Source organism: Tachysurus vachellii, chromosome 20 (genome assembly GCF_030014155.1).
Source record: "Tachysurus vachellii isolate PV-2020 chromosome 20, HZAU_Pvac_v1, whole genome shotgun sequence".
NCBI classification, from domain to species: Eukaryota; Metazoa; Chordata; class Actinopteri; order Siluriformes; family Bagridae; genus Tachysurus; species Tachysurus vachellii.
The window spans coordinates 6,593,414-6,620,177 of NC_083479.1; the positions used below are offsets into that span (position 1 = coordinate 6,593,414).

At 37.7% G+C, this 26,764-nt stretch overlaps 2 protein-coding genes across 5 annotated transcripts in view; one reads left to right on the forward strand and one right to left on the reverse strand.

Annotated features, from left to right (window-relative positions):
- The first annotated feature begins 2,563 nt into the window (after positions 1-2,563).
- npm2b (nucleophosmin/nucleoplasmin, 2b) lies at positions 2,564-3,994 on the forward strand. The gene is made up of 9 exons (XM_060896138.1): positions 2,564-2,629; positions 2,720-2,783; positions 2,914-2,996; positions 3,076-3,192; positions 3,271-3,364; positions 3,443-3,555; positions 3,639-3,670; positions 3,766-3,802; positions 3,913-3,994. Exons 2-9 carry the CDS (start codon positions 2,747-2,749, stop codon positions 3,952-3,954), a joined length of 555 nt encoding a protein of 184 aa, XP_060752121.1. The 5' UTR covers positions 2,564-2,629; positions 2,720-2,746; the 3' UTR covers positions 3,955-3,994.
- Positions 3,995-4,488: 494 nt separating this feature from the next.
- Positions 4,489-26,764, reverse strand: part of LOC132863183 (unconventional myosin-XVIIIb-like) — a 36,970-nt gene continuing 14,694 nt past the window's right edge. For 2 of the 4 annotated variants that reach the window (XM_060895827.1, XM_060895824.1), the window contains 25 exons: positions 26,114-26,297; positions 24,943-25,093; positions 24,709-24,818; positions 24,504-24,569; positions 24,283-24,411; positions 23,638-23,781; positions 23,246-23,335; positions 22,936-23,055; positions 22,557-22,662; positions 21,720-21,844; positions 21,237-21,391; positions 20,886-21,009; positions 19,743-19,943; positions 19,180-19,290; positions 18,973-19,077; positions 18,055-18,216; positions 16,829-16,942; positions 16,633-16,749; positions 16,433-16,516; positions 16,100-16,237; positions 14,554-14,739; positions 9,643-9,776; positions 9,422-9,463; positions 5,751-5,930; positions 4,489-5,617 (listed from right to left, as the gene is read on the reverse strand). In XM_060895827.1, the coding sequence (XP_060751810.1) occupies positions 4,702-5,617; positions 5,751-5,930; positions 9,422-9,463; positions 9,643-9,776; positions 14,554-14,739; positions 16,100-16,237; positions 16,433-16,516; positions 16,633-16,749; positions 16,829-16,942; positions 18,055-18,216; positions 18,973-19,077; positions 19,180-19,290; positions 19,743-19,943; positions 20,886-21,009; positions 21,237-21,391; positions 21,720-21,844; positions 22,557-22,662; positions 22,936-23,055; positions 23,246-23,335; positions 23,638-23,781; positions 24,283-24,411; positions 24,504-24,569; positions 24,709-24,818; positions 24,943-25,093; positions 26,114-26,297 (3,994 nt within the window). In that variant the 3' untranslated portion in view covers positions 4,489-4,701. The remainder of the gene's footprint in view (positions 5,618-5,750; positions 5,931-9,421; positions 9,464-9,642; positions 9,777-14,553; positions 14,740-16,099; positions 16,238-16,432; positions 16,517-16,632; positions 16,750-16,828; positions 16,943-18,054; positions 18,217-18,972; positions 19,078-19,179; positions 19,291-19,742; positions 19,944-20,885; positions 21,010-21,236; positions 21,392-21,719; positions 21,845-22,556; positions 22,663-22,935; positions 23,056-23,245; positions 23,336-23,637; positions 23,782-24,282; positions 24,412-24,503; positions 24,570-24,708; positions 24,819-24,942; positions 25,094-26,113; positions 26,298-26,764) is intronic. The other 2 variants (XM_060895826.1, XM_060895825.1) reach the window with 2 other exon arrangements.

A 26,764-nucleotide genomic window follows, 5' to 3' on the forward strand; every position in this document is an offset into this window, starting at 1 on the left:
TCAACCAACCGAGAATAATGCAGAATTTGGGTGAACTTCACAAGGAATGGACTGAGGCTGGGGTCAGTGCATAATGAGCCACCACACACAGATGTGCCAAGGAATTGTCAGAGGCGTCTTAGCTGGGCTAAGAAGAAGAAGGACTGGACTGTTGCTCAGTGGTCCAAATTCTTTTCAGATGAGATCAGGTTTTGTATTTCATTTGGAACCCAAGGTTATAGAGTATGGAGGAAGGGTGGAGAAGCTCATAGCCCATAGCCATAGCTTTGGCTTAGGTTTTTTTTAAACCAAAGTCACTGCACCCATTTACCAAGAAATTTTAGAGCACATCATGCTTCCTTCTGCTGACCAGCTTTTTAAAGATGCTGATTTAATTTTCCAGCAGGATTTGGCAAAAGTTGGTTAAATGACCATGGTGTTGGTGTGCTTAACTGCACACAAACTCACCAGACCAGAATTGCCAAAAGGAAAATGAGAAACAAGAGACCAAAAAATGCAGATGAGCTGAAGGCCACTGTCAAAGAAACCTGGGCATCCATACCACCTCAGCAGTGCCACAGACTGATCAGACTAAAGCAAAAGGAGCCCCTACCAAGAATTAAGTACATATACGGTAAATGAACATATTTTCCAGAAGGCCATCAATTCACTAAACATGTTTTTTTATTGGTCTTATGAAGTACTAAAATTTTTTAAGATAATTTCAAAATCATTACAGTTAAAAGTACCAAAGACTTAAACTACTTTAGTCTGTGTGTACTGAATTTATATAATACACGAGTTTCACTATTTGAGTTGAATTACTGAAATAAATGAACTTTTCCATGAAATTCTAATTTATTGAGATGCACCTGTAAGTGCCTTTATTGTCGAGGTGGGTGAGGAACAGATGGAAGGTTGGGGCAATGGTGTCATCCGTAGAGCGATTTTAATGATACACAAACTGCAGGGGGTCCAGTGAGGGACATGTCTTCTGATTCTTTGGGTCTGGCAGACCCAAAGGTGTTTCTCGCTGTTTACTGCTGATTGCAAGTGTCTTTGATAGTCCATTTAAGCGTACTCCCTGACACATTGGCTTTTCTGTTACTTCTGCCCAGAAAAAGGCTTTTTTGTATAACATTATTTTTCAGTTTGATAACCCATCCTTAGTAACATTTAAGGTTATTTGCTGGACTTGAACCACTTAGATTTCAATAAAAACTGGAAAATGGGGCTGTTCTAAACCTTTTAACCAATAGGGTTCATTCATTCATTCATTCATTTTCTACCGCTTATCCGAACTACCTCGGGTCACGGGAAGCCTGTGCCTATCTCAGGCATCATCGGGCATCAAGGCAGGATACACCCTGGACGGAGTGCCAACCCATCGCAGGGCACACACACACACACTCTCGTTCACTCACGCAATCACACACTACGGACAATTTTCTAGAGATGCCAATCAACCTACCATGCATGTCTTTGGACCAGGGGAGGAAACCAGAGTACCCGGAGGAAACCCCCAAGGCACGGGGAGAACATGCAAACTCCACACACACAAGGTGGAGGCAGGAATCGAACCCCCAACCCTGGAGGTGTGAGGCGAACGTGCTAACCACTAAGCCACAGTGCCCCCCACCAGTAGGGTTCATTCAGCTAATTATTTGGCAGTAGCACAGTTCATAAAATCATGCAGATACAGGCCAAGAGCTTCAGTAAGTTTTTATCTAACATCAAAATTGGGGATATTATGATCTCTGTGACTCTAACTGTGGGATAGTTTGTAACTGTAGCATTTTTGTGCCAAATGTGTGCTGCTTTGTGTATTTTATTTTGTGGTAATTTCAGACTCAACAATCTCTAATTGGTGTAAAAAAACAGAAAAATCCACCTCAGGGTTTGATATTCTGTGCATGCTAAGATGCTTTTCTGCTTACAGCAGTAGTAAAGAGTGCTTATTTGAGTTCTTCTCTTACATGAGTTATTGAGACTCTACTGCTCCTGGCATCAATCAAATTGGCCTTTTTTTTCTGTTCTTTCATATCAGTAGGACCCAGAGATTTCTTGGTATTATAGGATTACAGGATTTCAGAACATATACCTTTCTGGCATTTAGCAGACACACTTATCCAGACTGACAATTTATACAACTAAGCAATTATTTACTTAATTCATTTATGGGCCTTGCTTAGGGGCTCAGCAGTGGCAGCTTGGTGGACCTGGGATTTGAACTCATGACCTTCAAATTAGTAGTCCAGCACCTTAACCAGTAGGCTACCACATCCCAGACATTTTAGCACTATCAAGCTTAGTCCATTTAATGTCACAAAGATCACACTATTTTCCTGTGAAAATTAGTTAACATTAGTGAGTATTTGTATTAAAGTGGACAGTGTGTGTTGCCCGAGTAATAACATTTTATTTTACAAAAAAATTATAGTAATTAGTTTAGTTTGTTAAATTAATTTGAGTTGGATTGCTTTGTGAAACACGGCACAATCTTCAGACATACTCGCTTGAAGTAGCTGCTATTATCAGCCTGACAATTATACCCTAACTTGTGTCACCTGCTGCACATTAACAACCCAGTTTAAAACAAAGGGGGGAAAAAAAAGGGTCTTTTCTCAATTTGTCTTCTGATTGTTGAAAGGTATTTTTATGAGCATGCTAAACTAATTTTTAAAGTCAAATCACAAAACTGTGTTTTAAATAGTTTTGACAATACTTTTGCTGTTTTCAGGTCAGTCAGATTAAGATCTGTAAGAAGATGAGCAAATCAGAAAAACCTCTGTCAACACTATGGGGTAGGTATCTTGGATATTTTTCTATTATCTTTGCTTATGTTGTTGTTGTTGTTTTAAAACCCCTAAATGTCATATGTCCCCTGCATTGTGCAGGATTCTTTGTAGCCTAATCTATTTGCTCTTAATTTAGGCTGTGAACTAAATGAGTCAAATAAACAAGAGTCTTTCAAGACGGATGACACAAATCATCAACACCAACTTGCATTAAGAACAGTAAGCTCTATAACTGTGACATGAATTAGTTTACTTGTGTTCATGTGGTCAGATAAAATGTTCTTTTTAAACTTCTTAGATGTGCTTGGGCCACACTGCAAAAGATGAGTTTAACATTGTTGAATTGGTAACTGGGGAGGGTGATGATGCCAAAGGTGTGCCAATTGCCACTCTACATGCCAAGTCAATGCCTACAGTAAGTGATTTTTTTATTTTATTTTTTTTTTTTGTGCTTAAAGGCTTTTAAATTAATGTTCCTATCAATTTTGGTTAGGTCAACTTGTCTGGCTTAGACTTGCATCCTCCTGTGACCTTTCGGCTGAAGCATGGCTCAGGCCCAGTGTTTGTTGGTGCAGAACATGTAGCCTGTAAGTTTGTGCTGGCCTTAATTTAACTTTACAATGCCTTTTTGAAGTTGAACAGTATATACAATAATATTTTTCTAGTGGAAGACTATTCAGATGAAGAAATGGATGAGCTGGAGGAAGAGGTTGAGGAAGAGGAGGAAGATATTGAGGAGTCCCCTGTGAAGAAAGTTACAAAAAATGGTGCTGGCAAAGTAAGGCTGAACTTCAAATGACCTTGCTTGCATTTATAGCTGTTTCAGTATTCTGATGCTAATTTTTCTCTATCTCCACAAAGAGAAAGAAGCCAGAAAAGGGGGAAGATGAAGGGTAAGCTCCAGAGGGTTTTTTTTTTTTTTTTTTGTGTATTGCTTTCCCTCCAGTGTTCCAACTAATTACCACTAAATGTGTTTTGAAAAATTTAGTGAAACATCAGAAGGTGAAAATAATCCCCCTAAAAAGGTAAGCCAAGTGACTTGATTTTACTTGAAAATTGAACTTTACCATTTTAAGAGGGTTTTTTTTTTTTTTTTTTTTCCCTTTCCTTTTCCCCCCCTCCCCTTTTTCTGCAGGGAAAAGGAAGGGGTAGAAAGCCACTGGCTGCAAAAGTTTGACCAAGCAAGAGTAAAGGATTAAACAATGCAAGTTGAACAACTTGATTCAAAGTCGTCTTTAGCACTTCAATTCTATAGCAATTGTAACAATGCCTTTTGAAGTACAGATTTTGAAATGCTTGTCTTGTATTGCAACTATATCCTGGCTTTTTATTAATAAAATTGCAAAAGAAAAGCTTCCCAGTTGTCAGACATAAAGGAACTGAGTGAGATGGTTGACTTTTGTGCTGTTCAAGTACAATGTTTAAAATGAAACACGAGATTACTGGTTTGGTAATTCCCCGCACCCCCCAACATGCACTGTTTAAATACAGTAGAATTTGTAGCATATTTCTGTAAATACTAATGGGTTGACTGAGGGTTGCAGCTGTGACTGAGCGGTTTATGGATGCTGCAATAAAAGGATTTTCTGCCTTTTTTTTTTTTTGAATAATTCTGCTGAATAAAGATTACTTTTTCATAATTATGAACTTTTTTTTTTTTTAAATAATTGAAACATTTTCCAGATTCACTGAATATATACAACTTGAATTGTTTCCTTTAAAATCTTTTATTTGTGTATACAGTGATACTGTACAGGAGCATGGTCATGGTGCTTCAACAATGATGGTTACTGCAGTCATGGTAGAACTAGTACTTTTTTTTGTTCCTTTGACAGAACTTATGCTTGAGGAATTTATTTTCAAACTTCCTATTATTTTGTAATAATTTCCATGTAAGGGAAAGACTCCACACAATTCCATATGTTCAGTCGACCTCCGCTTTCCTCAAATACTTTTTCATCACTGAATTGACGTCCCCCTCACTTCCTTCAGCCTCTAGCCTCTTTTCTTGTGGTCCACTCCAGTGCTGAGAGCCTTCGGAATCAGAAGAGTCTGAATCGGAGTCCTTGCATGATGCCCTGGAGGGTGGTAGTGCACCAAAGTGCACACTTAAGGCACGGCGTTGACCGCCTCTGGAGCTGCTACTTGCTAAGCTGCTTATAGACTGTGATCTACGAATGGCTGGGACAATGTCTGAGTTGGTGTCCCCTAAATTGCTTCCAACCCTCTCTTTGTCAGTTTTGGGATTACCTAGAAGACGTTGATTCTGAAAGACAAGTGGTTCTGACCCAATTAGGGCTTCACCATCACTTTCAGCAGCCAGACCCCTAAACAACTGGTGGCGGATTGGATGATGGGTGCTTAGGGCAGGCAGGGATTTACTACCAGAGTCCTCTTTTTCTTTCAGGACAGAGAGGTTAGGAATTTGCTTGGCAGACAATACTGATGTGAGTGAGTCACAAGAGCCAAAGCGGTTTATCTTGCTCATAGTGGATGTGTTTGAGGTGTCTGTTGGCATGGATTCAGACAGGGAGCGCAGGCTAGAAGAATGGGGAAGGAGAGGGCTAGGCATTTTCAGGATGCCAGGACGCACTAACTCCTCCAAGCCCTCATTTGTGTCTGGGGAGAGCATGAGGGCTCGGCGGCGCAGGCTGGAGGCTGCTGTGGGCTGATAAATTGGTAGTGATACTGTACTGCCCTCATCCACTTCTGAACTTTTGTCCCACCCAGCCCGCTTTTTCCGTAAGCCATCTAGTAGCTCAGATAATGCAGTTGACGATGTTGCCCTAGGCAGTCTAGAGTTTTCAGGTGGATCGTCCTCTAGTTCCTGAGAACATGATCTGGGAAAATACAAATGAAAGTCAATTGTTTTGTTCAAGTTGTAAGGAATATACAGAAGCAAAAATTCACTTCAAATGTCTTTGGGGATTTAACAGGGGTCTAAAGCATATAGGCTTGCTTTGTGGAAATTACCTGTAGCTGCTGGTGCTCATTGCATCTGTGACTGACTGGGAACCAGTGGTGCTTCCAGCATATGAAGATACTCCACCTCCACAGCTCCTCTGACCCCCACGTGACTCTCCTAGCCAACGGCGTATGCCCATGCCAGCTTGGTCAGAACCAATGCTGGAGCCCACACTGGATGCGTTCTCCCTGCCAATGTTTTTCAGAGAGCTTTAGTGCAAAACTAGCTACAGTACTTTTGTATCATCACAGTATTGATCATTCATTTGCCAAATGTTTACCACCATATACATTTATGTTGTTAGTAGTTAGTTAGTAGAAACACCTTATTTGACCGTTTTAGACTCTCTGATCAGAAAGCAGATTGATTAGTACTGTGCTGAATGCAAACAAAACATGAATGAAACATGAATTCAAGGCCTGCAAAACCCACAGATCAAGTAGTTTCACATTTAAGTGGTTAACATTACAACGTTTTTCAGTTGTCGTAAGTAAATGTGCCATTTGAATAAGCAGTGCCAACCTGGCTCTATCATGGAGCTTGGGCTTTATATATCCAAGCAGCTTATAAATACAAAGGTAAAATGACACATCTGTCTACTTTCTTCCCATCCATAGTTGACAGAGCATTGAGTTTATCATTGCTGGTGTAAGAAATTACAGATAAATGCACCCAGATTCCACTCCAAGATACACATAGAAATGAGCTCATTCCTAAAAAGGCTTACATATCATAAGGTAATATGTTTAGAACTCTAGGAGCAGCAGCAGGACATCAAGGATCGCCAATAATGAACGTGTCTACGTGACCGTGATTAACATTTAATATGATCATGGTTGATAATTGTAACAATACCAAGCCAAGGTGTACTGTACTTGACCATAATTAACATTTAAAGACATCTGGCTAGACAACAAGGTGTATCCCAGCCATTTGGGAGACACTCGGTTCTTAAACTCAATACACATTCAAAGCGGAACCTCATTTAAACTACAAAGAGGAAACCATCATAAAATGCTTGAGCATGATTTGTCCTGTGTTCTTACTGACTCCGATGAACCCAAAGTACTTCATGTATTTTGTCACTGCTATGTTGGAATAAACTTTTTGTTCTTCATTAAGATCTTCACCCTCATTGTTTTATTTTCTTACATTTTTTATTTCTTACACTGGTGACCTGACAGAAGAAGCATATATAGGAAAAACCTTATTGTTAAAGCTATAGGCAGTGTGTGTTTGTACGGTATATCCACTGACTGAGGAAATAAAAATACCCATTTACGAGCATTTAGAAAAAATTTAATTCATGCAATGCAGAGATGTAAAACTGTTTATATTGATTCTAGACCATATATAAGGTAGTTTTAAATGGCCAGTGGTGCTTTCAGGATACAAAGACATTCATACCCTTATGATCACAAAAGTAGTGACTGCTATGTTTTGCAACAATAAGCTAACTATGCACCTTGTTGTTTGACAAAAGAAATATAGATGCCATAATCATTTGTGTTCAAATTAATAATCTATTAGCAATAAAATGGTTGCATCAATCATTTAGCCTACCATAAACATAGCTAACATTATTATTAGTTAGTCAAGTATTTGTATAATCTAGAAAGCTAAATTTTGTTTTGTTTTTTTGTCCAGGTAAGAAAATGAACAGATGGTCAAAACAAGTGCAAGAGGAGCATTCTGTTAAGTATACAGTATAAATAAAACATACAGTCATGTGAGAAAATTAGGACACTCCATGAAAGCCTGTGGGGTATTTTAATAGTTAAACATTTTGAGCATTTTATCCTCATTTTAACAATAGTGGAAAATTCAATAAATATATAACTAAACAAATAAAACCAAAGAAAGGTTTTTTTAACGAACTGTAAAATGTAATTTAAAAAAAAATCTTATTTCTTGTGAGGAAAAAGTAATGACACCCCCACATTTATTTGTTCTTAAAATTGATAAAATTACCTACAGGTGCATCACATCAGGTGCAAATTATTACAGAATTTTTTGATATTGTTCCAGAACATTTAGAAAGAATTTGTAATCAGCCAGTCCACTGTCCAAAACTCTTTTGCAAGTGGAGAACATTTAAAACAACTGCCAACATGGCCAGGTCAGACCATTCAAGCAAATTCACAACAAGAGCAGACTGCAAGGGTGTAATGCTTGAAGAAGTCTCCAAATACCCTAAAATATCAGCACGGGACCTCTTGCTTCATTTGATGTCAAAATGCATGAATCTACAACCAGAAAGAGCCTGCAAAATTTTAATTATCATGGGAGGTGTGCAATGAGGAAACCTTTGCTGTCTGAAGACTGAAGTTTGCCAAAGATCACAGAGACAAAGACCATGTCTTCTGGAATAATGTGCTACATACATAATGTAACATAACAGAGGGCATGTTTGGTGTAAACCAAATACAGCATTTCAGCAAAAGAACCCCATACCAACTGTGAAACATGAAGGTGGAAGTGTTATGGTTTGGAGTTGCTTTGCTGCAGCAGGACCTGGCCAGATTATCATCATAGAATCCACTATGAATTCTACATTTTATTAGAAGGTGCTTGAGGAACATGTGAGACCATCTGTCAAAAAATTTAAGCTGAAATGTAACTGGACCTTGAAACATGACAAGAACATACCAGTAAATCCACCAAAGACTGTCTGTACAGTAAAAACCAGAGAATTCTAGAATGGCCAAGTCAAAACACAGATCCAAATCCTAATGAGATCCTGTGTGATGAATTGAAACGGACTGTGCATGAAAGAAAACCCTCAAATATCACACAGGATTGGAGAAAACTTTTTTCCAGTTGATGTCAGAAACTGGTAGATGGTTACAAGAAACATCTCATTGAGGGTATTTCAGCCAAATGGGGAAACACTAGCTATTAGGGCATCGGGTGTCCTAACATTTTCCTCAGTTGAAATACTCATTTTGTTGATTTCTTTTGTTTAATAAGTGAAAAGATTTTTTTTTTTTTGTTTTTTTTTTGTTTACAAGCAATTACATCACTTAAAACAAGATCAAAATTGACATGTTGACATTTTTTATTAAAGAACTTAATATTTAATAGGATGTCCTAATTTGTTCACATGACTGTATGTGCTATTCACAATATAGATCACATATTTTTACTTCTTTATCCAAATCCTTCTATTTGCATTCTAGACAGATAATGATTAAAAAAAAATCCCCCAAATGTCTGTTTTTATAGAAACACCTGCTCACCTCTTATAGCAGTAATATTGTAGTATCCAAAAAAAACCCATTCTGATTATGAATACATAGAAAATTACAACCATTTTGTGTACTTGGTTACTTGCATACTTGGTGGAAGCATATGGAGGATTTTTTGCAGTTATAGCTCATAAGCATATACAATGTTCTTTATTATTACTCTTTTGAAATGGATCTTGCCATCCATTCTTGCATATGTTGTTAGTTGTTTTTTCCCTCCCAAAGAGCATGAACAATAATTATGTGTAGCGCAAATGCTGCTGTATGCTGCTCAGAGATAAAACATAGCTTAATATCAGCAGGCTTTAGATCCAAGCTTCAAAGTCATGCTGCCTGAAAAGATTCTGTATCCCAGAACCCATATTCATGCCATCAGACCCAACACTAACAGGACAGGGGAAAAGACTAAAGGAGGGCAAGGGAATGCATACATTTCTCTCTTTCTAGAGAATGACTCCACAGCAGTCTGTACACTGTGTAGCAAAAAAAAGAGAGAGAATGAGTGACAGAGTGAGTGAGAGAAAGAGTTGGCAGTGCCAGGGCAGGTAAAAGTAGGTTTATGATAACCAAATAAAGAAAATTATATTAATTATTCATGAGGAAAAACCCTAGTTCTCTCAGAGAACCTACAGAAACTCTAGGAAGGTCATACCTTTCTGTGTCACTTTCATCACTTGACTCCACCTCCTCCAGGGCAGCCTGTAGATCAGCAATACGTCGGATTGATGTCTCCAGATCGGCTTGTAGAGTCTGACGCACTGCACTAAGCTCTTCCACTTGCATTTCCTGGGAAGAGTCCAAGAAATACATTTTCAATCATTTTCCATTCGTACTTTTCTATTCTACAGTATGTAAAACAACATTCAATGTTTCGATTGCTTCAATTCAGCCTATCAGCCTAAACCCAGTTTAACCTAAAATAGGTTGTTTTCTGTTGTTGATTTTGTTTTGATAAAGTATGGATTTATTAAATTACAACATTTACAGTAAAAAACAGTAATGTAAGTATAGTAATATAAGTAATAGAATTTGATCATTTTCTTTATTTAATCTCCAGCTCTGGCTCTAGGCTCCTGACCAGATGTCTTCTGTCTATGATTAATTCCTATTGTCTCCTCAAGGTTATTGATACAAGAAGTCTTTCCATTCCTCACATCTCCATGACAACTGCACCCCCACCAGTGGCACCTCCTTGCCTTCTCCAATAATCTAGAGAGTAACACAATGTGTGTGTGTCTGTGTGGTTGCAAACATATAATATGATTCAAATATGATTACTTGTTCTTGCAGTATATAAGCATTACAATAACAATGCAATTCAGTTCATCTTAATGTGTACATTAACATTCATAACTACATGTATCTGATTTTTCCATAATTGTTGGATCTCCTCACAGCTTTAACTCAGGTTTTTTGAATGATTTTATCCTCATGCATAATTATGAACATGCCCTTTTTTTTCTCTCAAGAAATGTGCTCTTGTTGCTGCAGCCCAGGATCGATTCCCGGGCAGAGAGCTAACCCTAACTCTAGTGCTGGTCCCAAGCCCAGATAAAATGGGAGGGCTGAGTCAGTAAGGGCATTCGGTTTAAAACCTGCACCAAAATCTAATATAAGGTTCATATGTGCTCTGCTGTGGCAACCCCGAACACAGAGCAGCAGAAAGACCAATACCTTTTTATCTCAAGACTTCAATATCATCAATATTTATAAAATTATATTCCCAGTCAACAAGCAATTTAGAGAGGTAACGTATACCTAAAGGACAGTAGCAGATGCCAAAATGACTATCAGTGTCTGCTTGTTCAAAGAGAATGTTGAACATATCAAAGATCTATCAAAGGCCGAACATCCAATACTGCAGAATAAGTATTTTCTGGTTTTTTTCATTTTTAAGTAAGAGTATTTGTTAATATTTGGTGTTTTGGTTGCTAAAATATCTGCTTGAAGAAAATTCACAGTCTCTGTGTTGATTCAGGTTCTGCAAACAGGAGAAAAAAATGAAATAATGTGGACAACCAATATCCACCAAGAACCCCACACCACCCTTGCTCTAACAATACTTTTAGCCCATTTGAATAAATCTGCTTGATTTTTAAGGGTGTAACTTGCATTTCATAACTTGCAGCATGTATTTCCTGATATTTACATATAACTGTGGAAGTCACCTTATAACCTGCCATCTTTGGTGGCAAAGCAAACAATTTTCAGCTGATTACTGGAAAAAAGTATCTATTGCTACCCATTATACCTACCCACTAATACAACCAAACTGTTGAGTCCTTCGTTTGTAATGCTTTTCAACCTTTCAATGCTTTTCAACTTCTTTTAGTTGTTGTCTGTTTTGGGGGGCTCCCCTTTAGGGCTAATTATCCCACTGAATTTCTTAGAGAATTTGCAGATTTTCTTTCAGACCTATTGATTAATTTTGATAAAGCGTTAATTGTTGGAGATTTTAACATTCACGTTGACTATACAAAACGATGCTTTAGGACTTAAATTTATGGTGTTACTAAACTCATTTGGGCTTAAACAAAACATCACTAGATCAACTCATCGTCATAATCATAAACTAGATTTAATTATATCACACACAATAGATTTGACTGATACAGATCATAACTCACAAACATCACAGACCATTACCTCATACTGTACACACTACCTGTAGAACAGACTAACCGTGTCTCACCATGTTATAGAGTTGGTAGAACTATTATTCTGACCACTAAAGACAGATTCACGAATAACCTGCCTGATCTGTCTCAAGTTCTTTCTATACCCTCAAGATTACATCTAGATGTAATGACTAATAGCATAAACATTATCTTCACAAGCACATTAGACACTGTTGCCCCCGATTATCCGATTAAAGAAGGTTAGAGACAAAACACCTGCACCATGGTATAATAGTCATATTCACACCTTCAAGAGAGCAACCCATAACCTCGAGCAAAAGTGGAGAAAAAAGTAAATTAGAGGTTTTTAGAACTGCATAAAAGGACAGTATGTCTAGCTATAGACAGGCTTGAGATTCTTCACTGATATCAGGAACAAAATAGTTGATGTTCAAGCCCTGACAGCATCTAATGTCCCAGTCTCACCTAAAGCTCTACACTCACAACTACAGTGCTTTACATGTATAGGACAGGAAAAGCTAGATAAACTTATTACCACAGCTAAATCAGCAACATATGTGTTAGATCCCATTCCAACTACATTACTGAAAGAAGTGTTACATACAGTACAGCTGGTGAGCCTCTTCTTAATATTATTAACTCCTCATTGAGGTCACGTTCCTAAATTCTTCACGTTGGCAGTTATTAGGCCCCTCATTAAGAAACCTAATTTAGATCCTAATGAACTATCAAATTACAGACTCATTTCAAACCTTTTGTTTATGTCTAAAATATTAGAAGGAGTTGTGTCTGTTCAACTGTGCTCCTTCTTACAAGAGAAGAATATCTTTAAAGAGTTTTAGTCAGGTTTCAGGCCACATCATAGCACAGAAACTGCACTTGTTAAAAAATGACTCGTTCTTTTTGACTTGGTCTTGCATCTTAGTGCTCCATTTGACTCTATAGATCACAACATTCTCCTAGATTGCTTACAAAATTACACAGGTATTTAGGGACATCTTTAAGATGGTTTAGAACCTACCTGTCTGATCAATACCATTTTGTAGATTTAAATGGAGAATATGTTATAGGACCTCTTCTTTACTCAATATACATGCTTCCCTTGGGAAACATCATTAGAAGGCATGGGATTAGTTTCCACTGTTATGCTGATGATACCCAGTTCTAGATCTCATCAAAACTAAATGAAGTACCTAAATTGTGTAATTTAACTGAGTGTGTTATAGAGACAAAATATTGGATGACCTGGAATTTTCTGTTGTTAAATTCTGATTAGGACAGAAATACTACTCATCGGTCCAAAAACCAGTACATTTTGAAGCTCTTAAAATTCATCTTCCATTTAGAGAGATGTACTGTTACTACTAGCTCAGCAGTGAAAGACCTGGGTGTTTTATTAGACAGCAACTTGTCTTTTAATAATCATATCGCCCATATAAAAAAATCAGCCCGCTTTGACCTTAGAAAGATTGCCAAGCTGAGAAACATCCTATTTTTATCTGATGCTGAGAAGCTAGCTCATGCATTCATGTCCTCTAGACTGGACAATTGTAATGCATTACTAGGTGGTTGTCCTGCATCTTAAATAAGTAGGCTACAGTTAGTCCAAAATGCAGCTGCCAGAGTTCTTACCAGAACAAGAAAATATGATCATATGACACCAATTTTATCATCTCTACACTGGATACCTGTTAAGTTTAGAATTGATTACAAACTGCTCTAAATGGTTTAGCTCCCATGTATCTAACCAGTCTACTAACACGCTACATTCATTCATGCTCTCTGAGATCACAAAACTCAGGACTTCTGGTAGTTCCCAGAATATCAAAATCTACTAAAGGTGGTAGGGCGTTTTCGAATTTAGCTCCCAAACTGTGGAATAGCCTTCCTGATAGTGTTCGGGTCTCAGACACACTTTCCCAGTTTAAATGTAGATTAAAAACCTATTTCTTTAGTCAGGCGTACACATAATACTTCCAATAATCTTGTGCTCTAAATGCATGCACATTATCATCTTGTGCTCGCTAATATTGTATTGTATGTATGTAATAATGATGTACCAGCTACAGTTGAACTTTGCTTCACAAAATATTCAGGCATGCTAAGAGGAGATGCCAACTACATGTGGTCTTTGAGGACAACAATCTCCTAACCAATACAACATATGTCAGACTGTATATTTATAATCACACCGTCCAGTGTCACCCAAATGAGGAAGGGTTCCTCTCACGGTTTCTTCCTTCACCTCAGGCTTGGTCATTGGGGATAAATACAAACACATTTAAATATATCTAATATTACTCTTGAATTTTTGTATAATATTAATTTTTATATGAATTTTTTGTTTTATGTTCTGTAAAGCTTCCCTGAAACAATATCCATTGTTAAAAGCGCTATACAAATAAACTTGAATTCTGAATTTAGTTCTGTTCGGGAGGCGAAATCCATGCATAGTTGGCTTAAGCTATGATGATTGACTTGTCCAATCTAAAAACTTTCAATTTCCCCCTTACATCTTGAATAAGGATTAGGCTAGCTCATTTGGGAAGCAGCAATGCAAGCCCAAACTTGTGCTATTGGTTGTTTAAATATTATGGCCAAACTCCCAAACAGCTACATACATATGCCTTTCCATGTTGTACATGCATGTTTAAGAGAAGTACAAATGTGGTCTTTGCATGCAGGCATTCACTGCCAAAAAGGAGGTACCCAGGTGATTCTCACCACCCTGGCAATTATGAGGGATGAAATAGAGCCACACTGACTGAACCACACAGAGCCAAATATTATTGACAACAAATTGGTATTATCTGCATTATGCTATCTGTAACTGTCTTGGCCCTATAGAAAGAAGCACAAAGGATTTAAGCAGAGATGATAAAATTCATGTGTGTGTGTGTATGTGTGAGAGAGAGATAGATTACCAGCTCCATGCGCCGACGGCTACTCTCCTGCTCTCTGAGGCTTAGATCCTCCATCTCTAACCTCATGTCTGCCAGCCTCTGCTGGTAGTAATGTGAGTTCTCTCTTTCTCTTGCCTCAGCCTGAGCAGACTGCTCCAGCTCCTCACCCATCTTCAGCACACTGTCCCTCAGACGTAGAACTAGAACCTATACAATGCAATCACACCAGCAAGTAAAATAACTAAAATACAGTGTATGTGGAGGTCCATCCAGTGTTTCTCAATACTGCAAAAATCTGATTGAACACATTAGCAAATCACCCCTTTCTAGTTAATTTGTGTGCCAAAGAAAGAAAGATGCTGTCTAACCCTGTAGTCTTACACTTATAACCTTCTTACAGCCTACACTTATAACCTGAATCTTTAGCGTTTAATGGGTCAAGGTTGCTATTTTCATAGGTATTTACATAATACATACTTTGTCCTCCAATGGGACAAAGAACCTTTTTCTGACATATGTACAACTGTACAATAAAGTATGTTAATACAAATATTATTTTTTTACAAAGTCTGCTGCTTCTGTATTTTTAGATCTTTTGGTCAGATGTTACTATAGTGTACTGAAGTATAATAAGCATTTCATAATAGTCAAAGGCTTTTATTGACAATTCCATTAAGTTTATGCAAAGTATTTGCAGTGTTGATTATTGTGAGTGAGCGCACTCCCTTGCCTGAGAAGCAAGCGTACATGTGAATGGGCTCAGGTTGCTTTAATGTTCACCTTTTGTTCTCCGGACAACTTTTTTCCGGATGCTCCTAACAAACGGAAAAGTGATTCATCAGAGAACAACTTTACCCCAATCCTCTTTGATAATCCCCTTTGCAAAATATCAGTCTGTCCCTGATATTGTCCCTGAAGTGGATTTTTTGCTGCCCTTCTTGACACCAGGCCATCATCCAAAAGTCTTTGCCTCACCGTGTGTGCAGATGCACTCACACCTGCCTGCTGACATCCATAAGCAAGCTCTGCACTGGTGATGTTCTGATCCCACAGCTGAATCAACTTTAGGAGATGGTCCGAGCGCTTTCTGGAAATTCTTAATGATCCGATAAATGGGTGATTTAAGCGCAGTCTTACTAGCAGCAAAGTCCTTGCCTGTGAATCCCTTTTTGTGCAAAGCAACAATGACTGCATGTGTTTCCTTGAGAGTAACCATGTTTAACAGAGAAAGAAAACTGATTTCAAGCATCAACCTCCTTTTAAAGTCTGTTATTGTAACTTAATCATCATCACAGTGTGATCTCCAGCCTTGCCCTCGTCAACAGGCTCACAAGAGTGAGAGAGAATCACTGACATGATGTCATCTGGTGATTTTGTGGCAGGGCTGAAATGCAGTGTCATTTTCATGGCAAAGAGGGACTTGAGGCAGCAAAAACTGAGGCAGCAGACTTTGTGAAAATTAATATTTGTGTCATTCTCAAAACTTTTGGCCATGGGTGGATATCCCACATGGTTCCAGTCTACCAAGCTGATGATTAGTGTAGTGGATACTTCTGTCCGCTCTCACCTCAAATCTCTTGACCTGGCCTCTCTGGAACTCCAGTTTGTTCTCTAGGTCACACACACGTGCCTCTTGCTTGCTCACAATACTCCGGGCCACTGTGGAAGACTCCAGGAACTGCAAATGTGCTGAACTTGTTTGCAGCTAAGAGGTGATGAACCAAGGGTGAAACAAAATGAGGTATAACAAATAAGATTTTTAGTGATAAACTGACACTAATAGGCTGGAGTGTGTCTAAATACCATAATGCACTAAACTTTCATCAGGTTCTGTCAACCTTCCCTCGTACAGAAACCGTGTGCATATTCGTTCATTTCTGTATACCATGTCCAGTCTAACCTGCTCCTGTAGCCTCTGTTTCTCCTTCTTCACTTCTTCAAGCTCTGCCTGAAGCTCCCGTATCTGAGCGATGTCACTAGAAGACTAAGGATTTAAACCCAAAGCAATGTTGGATTTCTTTTGTGACTTTTCAATAATTAGTGCAGACATATACCATTAAGCTAAATCCATATACATTGTGCATTCACACACAGACACACCTGAGCAATAAGTGCTTTGTGTTTCTTCATGAGCTCATTGAGGTCCTCTTGGTCTTCCTCCAGCCTCTTCAGGAAGTCGGTCTTCTCATGCTGCAGCTGAGTCAACTGTTCATCCACCTAAGAAACAAGAAAAACTACTGAGTGAAGGCCATTTTATATGCTTTTTCTATCTGTATTAATTAAAAAAAATTCTCACCAGGCTCTTCTGTTTGCAGATGCTCTCCAGCTCCAGCTGAGCATTCTCCAGCTCCATGGCAAGAGTTTTCTGCACAGTCTCAGCCTCTAAACGCCGTGCCTCACTCTCCTCCAGCTAATACACACAACCACATGTTCACACTTCATATCGGAAAGAGTTCAAAATCACCTGGCGTGCCATGAATAGAAGCTATTAATAACTATTTCTTTTCTATTTTAATTACTTTTTTGGATGTTCTGTGTAACTTGTAGGAATGTGGGTAAGATTTTCTATATTTTATGAAAAGCACCTTGAAACTCAGTAGTATATTTTATTTAGCGCTGTTACACCTGTTATTTTCAGTATGGAGGTTTTCAGTTCTGATGTGCTCAACATCTTCAAATTAAATTTAACATAAGACAACCTGAGTAAATACAAGTTACTGTTTGTAAATAATTAGTTATGTTATTTCTGAAAATAAAGTTAGCAAACATCAACTGGCCATGTTGGAAAATTACCCTCCATTTACACAATCAACCAGTTAAATTTTATTAATAATTCATACAAATTTAATTCATAATTGGGTTGTTAGAGTAGACACACCCAGGCTTGGTTACTGCCAGTCCTCTTCATTTAAACATAACTTAAATAGAACATTAATACTAAAACATCACAGAACAGTTTCAGCAATGTTTCTAGCAATGTAGGTTAAAGCTCCTGAAACATTATTTCCCTATTTTCATTCATTCATTCATCTTCTACCGCTTATCCGAACTACCTCGGGTCACGGGGAGCCTGTGCCTATCTCAGGCGTCATCGGGCATCAAGTGCCAACCCTTCGCAGGGCGGGGGAGACCGGGGGAGGAAACTCCCGAGGCACGGGGAGAACATGCAAACTCCACACTCACAAGGCGGAGGCGGGAATCGAACCCCCAACCCTGGAGGTGTGAGGCAAACGTGCTAACCACTAAGCCACCGTGCCCCCTATTATGTTTTATGTTTCAGCATATTAGGAAATGGTACTGGAGTGTTTGTGTATTAGTGGCAATTTCTGTATAAGATGTCTTCAATATAATTTATTACTATTTTTCTTTTCTACCTCATGTAAAAAAATAAATAAATAAATAAAAATAATACAGTACTGTACATTGTACACATTTTTAAAAGTTTTTTTTTTTTTTTTGTCTTGTTACAGCATAACTGAGGGGCTGAACTGCAGTGAGCAGAAATGTTCCATAAACACCTACCTGATAGTGCAGTCTCTCCAAATGCTCCTTGGTTCCTGGGGCCTGGCACTGACCAGTTTGTTCCATAGTGGACAGAATAAGCTGGGCATCACTGAGCAGAGCGTGGGTACGCTTTAAGTCTCGCCTGAGTCGCTTTTCCACATCAAAATCTCTGTGTCCCACCTGAGATGGAAAAACCAAAAGAAGAAATTTCAACTACCTCCATGCACAAGAAAGAATGACAAAAATCTATTGCTAAGGTATTATTTATCAGTTTCACCATATTCTTTTTATAACTGTTACGACGATTCATCTTTATCTTCACCAAGACCAAGAAAAAAAGGCAAACAGAGGTCAAATAATTTGTCTGGTTCTGTTTGATTAGATACCGCTGGCAATAGGATGTTAATATTTTGGCACTTATTTGGTTAATCTGATGTTCAACATGAGCTTGAATATGCAGTTATAAGTCTATAATCTAGAAACAAGAATCTATATTTAAATATGTTAGACTTTTATTTAATTCTAAGGCAAATGTCTGTGGCTAATGTTTGCAGTACAGTATATACTGGACTGATTCGCAATGACAAAATATAAACCGATCAAATGGCAGTGGAATAATGTACTGCTGGAGAAAATAAACAGAGTAATAAAGGATATTACATTGTTTGTGTGTGGTACAGAATCACGGTGAGAGAAGATTTATGCTTTTTTTTTTTTTAATCATATTGCAATTTGCTCAGTGATGAGAACAGAGACAGCAATGGTATGTTAATGTACCTGTATGATAATGATATGTCTTAAATCTGTGTTCAATTGCACAGTGAATGAAAATGTATTACCTTTGATTTTTAATAACTGTGACTGGTATAACATAGATGGAGGTGTGTGTTTCTGTGTGTGTACAGTATGTTAGTCTGTCCCACTGTCTTGCATTACCTGTTCACACAGAGTTGCGATCAGTCCTTCTAAGTCATGTTTCTCATGCACCACCATCTGTTTTTCTTCATATTCTTGTTCCAGCTGCATCTCTAACTGCCTGAGCTGAAAGCACACACAATAGCACACACAACACACACATATATACAAACATTTAAAATCAAATTGCATTTCATTCCTCCCGTCCCTTCTTTTATCAGTCCCCACCCGTCTCTGTGAAGATTTCTGCACATCCTCTAATTCTTCGTCCTTGTCCTCCAGCTCCTTCTGATGGATTTGTTTCATTCTCTCCATCTCCATCTCAAAGCGCAGATGTACCTTGAGGGAAAAAGAGAAAGAGAGAAAGTCATCCTCTATAAGTGTGCCACAGATATCATCATAAAAACCAGCAGGCAGTAGACCATCTTGAAAGCCTGTTAGCTTAGCAATGTCATTAAGTATCACAGCGCAAGATAAAACTAGAATTACTGTTGCCATTTTTGGATTTGTTATCAGATTTGCACTGCAGGATGCTGGAGAATTTGCATGCAGATTGTCCTGTTAATGTGAACAGCCATTTTATATCGTAGAGGGTGGATTTAACAAAAATCGTTCAAGGAAAATCAGAAAGAGAGATTAAATAACTCATAAATAAAAAAAAAGAACATTTTTACATTTATATTTAGGGCATATTAAAGAAGTTTTTAATGCATCACATTTAAAAGGTTAACTTTGGTTACACATAAAGGTTACTGCAAAAGTCATTAGTTTAGCTGAAGAAGCAATGCTACCTGTTCCTGTTGATGAATTTTGGATGTCATGTTGGCAAGCTCCTGAGCATGCTCCTTATCTTTGCTGTCAAGTTCACGCAGTTGCTTTTTCAGCTCAGGCACTGAATCAGAGCCAAGTTTCAGGGGCGTAGTCAGATCACGGATCTGATCACACAACTCTTGTTTTTGATGATGTAAATGCTCTATCTCCAACCGACTTTCCTACACTCACACACACAAACACACACACACACAAACTTAAAAAGTTTGGTTTTGGTGTATCACTAAGTATTGACTCTGGGGTGAATACTTTGTAGTCAAGCTGTGTTTATATTTTTAAAATCTAAAGCATGTAAATACATTATTTCATTTGATTTCTGTAGTCAGTTCAAAAAGAACAAATCCCATTCTACAGTAATATAATTACATACAGCAAAAGGTTAAAAAACTAGGGTTCCAACATTTCGAGTGTAGACGAGCTCTTCACCCTAGGTTGCTTCACTTCATCGCTTCGTCTGATAACAGTGTAGCAAAAATTGTTAGCAGCTATATTCATGAAATCCTAAATTGGGAATTGTACAGTGTGCTTTCCATGATCTACTTTTTAAATGCTGTGGAATAATCCTCCAAATTAACCAAACAGTTTCCTATTTCTGGAACATACTTAAAATAGAAACTTATGCTCAAGAATACTGAAGGACAATAACAGAAGAAGAACCACCTTACCCTTCCATTCTAGTTGTAAAAAATATCTATTTACCCAGTGATTTAAAATGCACTTCCACAGAGCAATCTGTGTGCCCATTCCTAATGAATTCTACATCTTTATGACAGTCATTTTTTGTAAACAATTTAAAGATCATTATTTGAGGTTTGGGGCTTACGTTAATAAGGATGTGAAGAATACACAATCAAGAGTTCTAACAATTTTGTTTTTCTTATTATGACTCCACTAAATCAGGAAACAAAGAAACATACAGTAAAGAAAAATCTTATCTACACCATTGGAACATGTATGGAACCCCATGGAATGAATATTTTGTTTAGACAACAAATATTACATCTTTAATCATTTCATATAGCTATTGCTTTTACATTTTTACAGCATCCAAAGGTTGGATTTTTTTTTTAAACAGATGGCTGAAGTCTGACCCTGGTTCATACCTTCAGTGTCCTTTGCAAAGAAAAGATCTCTCCCCGTAGAGCTATACTCTCATGAGTGGCCTTGTCCTTTTGCTCTCTTTCATTATCTGCTTCCTCTAGAGCCCTGGTCAGCTCACTGTCAAATCTGTAAACAACATTTTTGAACATCACACTCATACATGTACAGAAAACACATATCCATGACCATGTACAGATCCATACTGTATGTGCGAACCCATATATCCTACAAAACACATCCACCTATAATGATATGCACAGGAGAAGGAAAGAGGGCATATGCATATTAGATGCATATGAATAGAGATCACTTCTATGCTAATGTGACATTTTGCCTGAAGTGAAGGAACACACCTCCTCTGCTTCCTATCCAGGTCATGAGTACGGGCCTGCAAGCTGTCAGTAAGTACACGGGCATCTTGCAGATCAGAAGTCACATGCCGGCAGTGACGTTTTAGCTCGGTGACTGTGCGCTTTGACTGTTCCAGTTGGGCTTGCAGCTCCAAAACCTTTGGTGTGGGGGTAATAAGGCTGTGTTAGAGCATCACCCACAAGAAAATATGATAGAAGACTAGAAAAGGTGTGCTTTGGATCTCCAAATTTATTAGTCATGAACCAATGTGTTTCCATGGCCAATTATATAATTATAAAGATAAAAGATTTGGAATTGGGTGTTAGGGCAGGTTAGGTCAGTGCATGTAGATATGTAGTGATGTGTTTTTTTTATTTTATCTTATCTTTTCTTAACTTTTCTTATCTTTTCTAATCTTATGCCTATTTACTAGGATAATACTGATCCAGCTGATGAGAGTATGTGAAGATTCCACAGTGTAGTACCTTGGTGTCTAAAAGTTTTCGTGCTTCTTTCTCAGCCTCAAACCTCTCCTCCGTCTGACGCAAACGTCTGCGTAGAAACTCCACCTCCGTCTGTGCACAATCCAACTGCAGATGTAGTTCCCCGTCTAAAACACACTTTTAATTAATTTCCACATAACATACAATGTATTCAGTATTCAGCAATCATGTTTTAAAAAGCACATAAAGGAATATGGATTAGCATCTATCACTGTCATCCTATAATTCTTCACATACTGTAACAACTGGTACTAGCTAATACAAACTGATTAGCCTTAGTAATACAGAATTAAAATCTACTGTATAATAAACCGTTTAGAAGAGTTGATTGAACAAAAGCTTTTCGACCCAAAAATGCTGCTCCTAATCATTACAGGTATCTATTAGATCAGAATTTGGCCATTTGAATTTGGTCTGCAAGCTCACTCACAAATATGCTTATGTGTATATAATCTGATATGTGATAATATACTGATGTGTTTAGCATCTCTTGGATAAAACTTGATGTATTCTTGTCAAGGAAGTACAAGGATATTTTAGAACAAACTCTGATTGTTAAGATAATAACTCTAAACGTGCAGGTAATAAATAAAGGATGGCTTGCCTGAGCACAAAATTAATGCTTCTTGCAAGATATTTTTTCGTTGAGTTTAGTCTCCAGGAATGAATAACATTATACATTGTTAAACCCATTACAATTAAAACAGAGTTTCCCAGTGATTTCATCCCAGCCCAGTATAGCCATTTTTGTATCTTGTATATTATTTATAAGAATCTTATTTAATTCACACTCGGCATTGTAAAAGCAGTAGGTGCTACCTGTAGCCATGACACTTAAAGTCTCTTTGCTCTTGGCTTTCTGCTTCTCCTCCGCCAGCTGCTTTTCTAGTGCGTCCACAGTGACTTTACTCTGATCCAAACGATCCTACGATACACAGCACACGAATCTTACCTTTAATGTGTTTGTGTCACTCATGAAATATCCCACTGAAGAAAAGACTAAAAGTTCTTAGTAAAACAATATGTAAAAGAAAAAAAATGCTTTGTCTAAAACACAAGCAGTAATTCATTTGGACATAATTCAGTTTATCTTTTACACCTTTATATTTTAGGCAGCTATTCATGAAAATTAGTTATTTTAAAAGGTCTAAAGTTTTTGACAAAAGAGAAATTGTGTTCAGTGTTTGAGAAGGGACACCTGCAACTCCTTGTTTTCCTTAGTGAGACGAAGTCTCTCTGCTCTCTCTGTGTCTAAGGCCTGACTTACAGCCTCGCCTCGAAACCTCTCATCACTCAGCTCAGATACAAAAGCCATTGTCTGTGATCAGACACACACACAAACACACACACAAACACACAATGTGCATTACTTTTGATAAGATTAGTTTAAGTTGATTTCATCACTTATAGAAACCGGAAGATTTAGGAAAGAAATATGAAATTTCATACAGATCTATATCATATAAATGACAGTATGTACACACACACACACACACACACACACACACCTTGGTCTCCAGGTTGTCTGCAGTTTGTCTAAGTTCATTCCGTTCCTTCTCAGACTTCTCTAGTCGCTCTCTCAGTATTCTGATCTCATCCTGAAGCACATAAACACATTAACCACCAAATTTATACCATATTCACATCTACATAATGTGCAATTGATTTTTTTTATTAATATGGTTTTTTTTTGTTTGTTTGTTTTTTTTTTTTACAATTCCTTTGAATTTAACACCTGAAGCAATTCAATAGTACAGTTGAATCTGAATCTTAATAAAAATGCTTTCATTTTTATGGGTTAAGCTTGTAATAATTATAATTATTATAATAATAATTATATTATAATACAATTTAATAAATAACATGTCAAAATTAACACACAAATTAATAAATAACCCACCTCTTTGGCCCGGACTTTGTGTTCATCTATATTGACGTCCAGCAGGGGACGAATTCTACATAGCAATTTCCACCAGCTCCAGCTGGCCACTCTGTTCAGAACCCGAACATTTCGCTGGATACATCTCACAGCCATCTGTTGCACCTTATCTCAGAACAGGCATACAATTATTTAGACTTATAACAGATAGATATTTGCAATCAGAAATCAGAAATCAATAAGAGCAGCAACAATTGCTTGTTTGAGATTATGGCTGATGCTCTTTCTTGCCTGCCTATACGCTGGACAGCTAACCCACATTTAAGAACACCTAACCCATACACACACACACACACACACTCACACATTCACACACAAACACCTAAGTGCTCCAGAACTATTTCCTTCCTTATGATTATCTAATCTTGTTTATTTTAAGAGTAACATCTGGCTGCTGATTATTCTCTTATTATTATGAAAGTAGTGTTTTTGGGACATGAATATATATATATATATATATATATATATATATATATATATATATATATATATATATAATGTTTATTATTATACACACACCAGTTATTTGGTGGCTACAGTAGTACACGGTAGTTGTACTCTTAACAAATATATAGTATAGATACACTGTTAGCACCAAAGACTGACCTTCAAGCACCGGTATCTCTGCCGTGCCAAATGCCCCACACATGCAGCCTGCATCTCCACCAGCCAATTGTTGATTAAGCCATCCCTTTGCGCATCCAGCAATCTCAGCACTCCACGTTTTAAGAACACCTAATACACACATATACACACACACACCTGCTGTAAAAACACACATCAGTGCCAACCATACGGGATCATTTAATGACACTGTAGACTCCCACCTTGCTTGATCCCAGAACAATACTCTTTTTATCCAGATCCAATTCGATCAATAATTCTTCCACTGCCTGAAAACAAGAAATAATTAGGGGTCCAAACCTATTTTTTACTTGGTAACTTTCACATCTATAATGGCAAAATAATAACCATAAAATAACAATAAATGGAAACTTGTATAAGTGCATACATCCGTTTAGATTTTCGCACCTTTCTCTCATTTGGTGTGATAAAGACGGATCCATATCTTTTCATTACAGGAGGAGACAAAGCCTGGAAACGTCGTCGGAAATCACTCAGAGACATATGATCTGAGTAACCTGGGATAGACAGACACTAGTCACAAACTAGCCTAATTATGAGCGTTGTATTTAAACGCCGCATTGTCTATGAATGACTTTTCAGTATAATGCGAGCTGATGTGAATGAACATATGTGTGAGACCTATACGATACAGTTGCAATGCAGGTAGTAAGTGGGTTGAGTGCAGCTGGGTGCGTAATGCAGGAACATCAAAGCCACCACCATCGACCTTTGCGCTGAGACACTGTAAGAAAACTGGCTGTGACCGACGAATCAGGTTTATCAGAGCATCCTGGTGAGTGAGTGAGTGAGAGAGAGAGAGAGAGAGAGAGAGAGAGAGAGAGAGAGAGAGAGAGAGAGAGAGAGAGAGAGAGAGAGAGAGAGAGAGAGAGGAGAGAGAGAGAGAGAGAGAGAGAGAGAGAGAGAGAGAGAGAGAGAGAGAGAGAGAGAGAGAGAGAGAGAGAGAGAGAGAGAGAGAGAGAGAGAGAGAGAGAGAGAGAGAGAGAGAGAGAGAGAGAGATTAAATAACTGAACTGTACAATTGTGTGGCCAAGGTCAAAGTCTATAAAGAGATTTAACATATTCTATCTATTCTATTAGGGAAATGGATAGAAAGGCATTTATATTTAGGGCATATTAAAGAAGTCTTTAATGCATCACATTTAAAAGGTTAAATGTGGTTACACAAAAAAGTTACTGCAAAAGTCATTAATATTTGATATGTCATTTTCAGAGAAGTGTCAGAAAGGTATTTTCTGGCAATGTTATTAATATAAAGCGATTGTTTGGTGGTAGATGGTTCCCTAAATAATTAAATAGCAAATTCATATTATCACCACTCCTACTGTTGTCTGACGTCCACATGTGATGCACAAGGGTGACACATTTTCAAATTCAACTGTACGTAGCAGTAAAAGGACAGTGAGTTGTTTTTAACAGCCAGTCTCAGTAAAAACCAGATTATTTACACACTACAGTATATAATTGCAGTCCCTTTGCTACAGATCTGCTGTAAATGCTGGACAGATCTGCAGTGAAAATGTTGAGCAGTCATTGCTTTATTATTTTTATTATTATTATTTTTATCTTTTTATCTTCCCTTTTATCCTACTGGACATTTTTTAATTTGAGAGAGAGAGAGAGGGAATGAAGGACATCATAATAATGAGAGTGCGTAAAGCAAAGAGTTCGGGTGGTACAGGGAGAGAGGAAATGTGAGAAATGTAAACAAAGAATAAAAGGAGTTTACAAAGGAGTTTTTACAAAGGAGTAAAACAGAACTATCTGTGGAAATGACTTCACCAAGCCTTACCACTTGTAGTTTAATAGAGATGCTGTGTGAGTGTCTCCGGATAGCAGCCATTCCTCCAGTGAATGTCTTGCGCACATTTCCACTTCTTTCCAGAAAGCGCTGTGAGCCTCCTTCAACACCACCCAAACCCCGACACAAAGGAGGAACTGAGGCCCGTGGAGCAAACAGAGCCTTAACTACATGACTGACGAACAGAGAGAGATTGCGAGAATGAGCCATAGTCACTATGACTATGATTTCTTTAATCTGATTTTTTTTGTTCCTTGTAAGTAAATATCATTATTAGTATTAAAATATTGTAATTTTGTTTTTGCTATATACTGAAGACATCTGAGTTTGTGATAAAAAGATTCATATGAGATCAGAACTTCAGCTTTCATTTCATAGATGTGTTAAACAAGCTATAAAATGACACCTTTGGCAGCAGACCAGACTTAAATCAGTAAATCAAAATAAATAGCATTTAATCTCTGGTTAAATGTCTCGTGCTTACAATAACTACAAGCAATAATCTAACATGATTACATGAAGCATGATAATACACCATTTAAACGAAACACAAGTCGTCTTAAACTGGTTCCACGAACACAGCAATGGGTTGAGCGTATTTAAATGGCATGTGCTGTACCTAATAAAGTGGCTGGTGGGTGT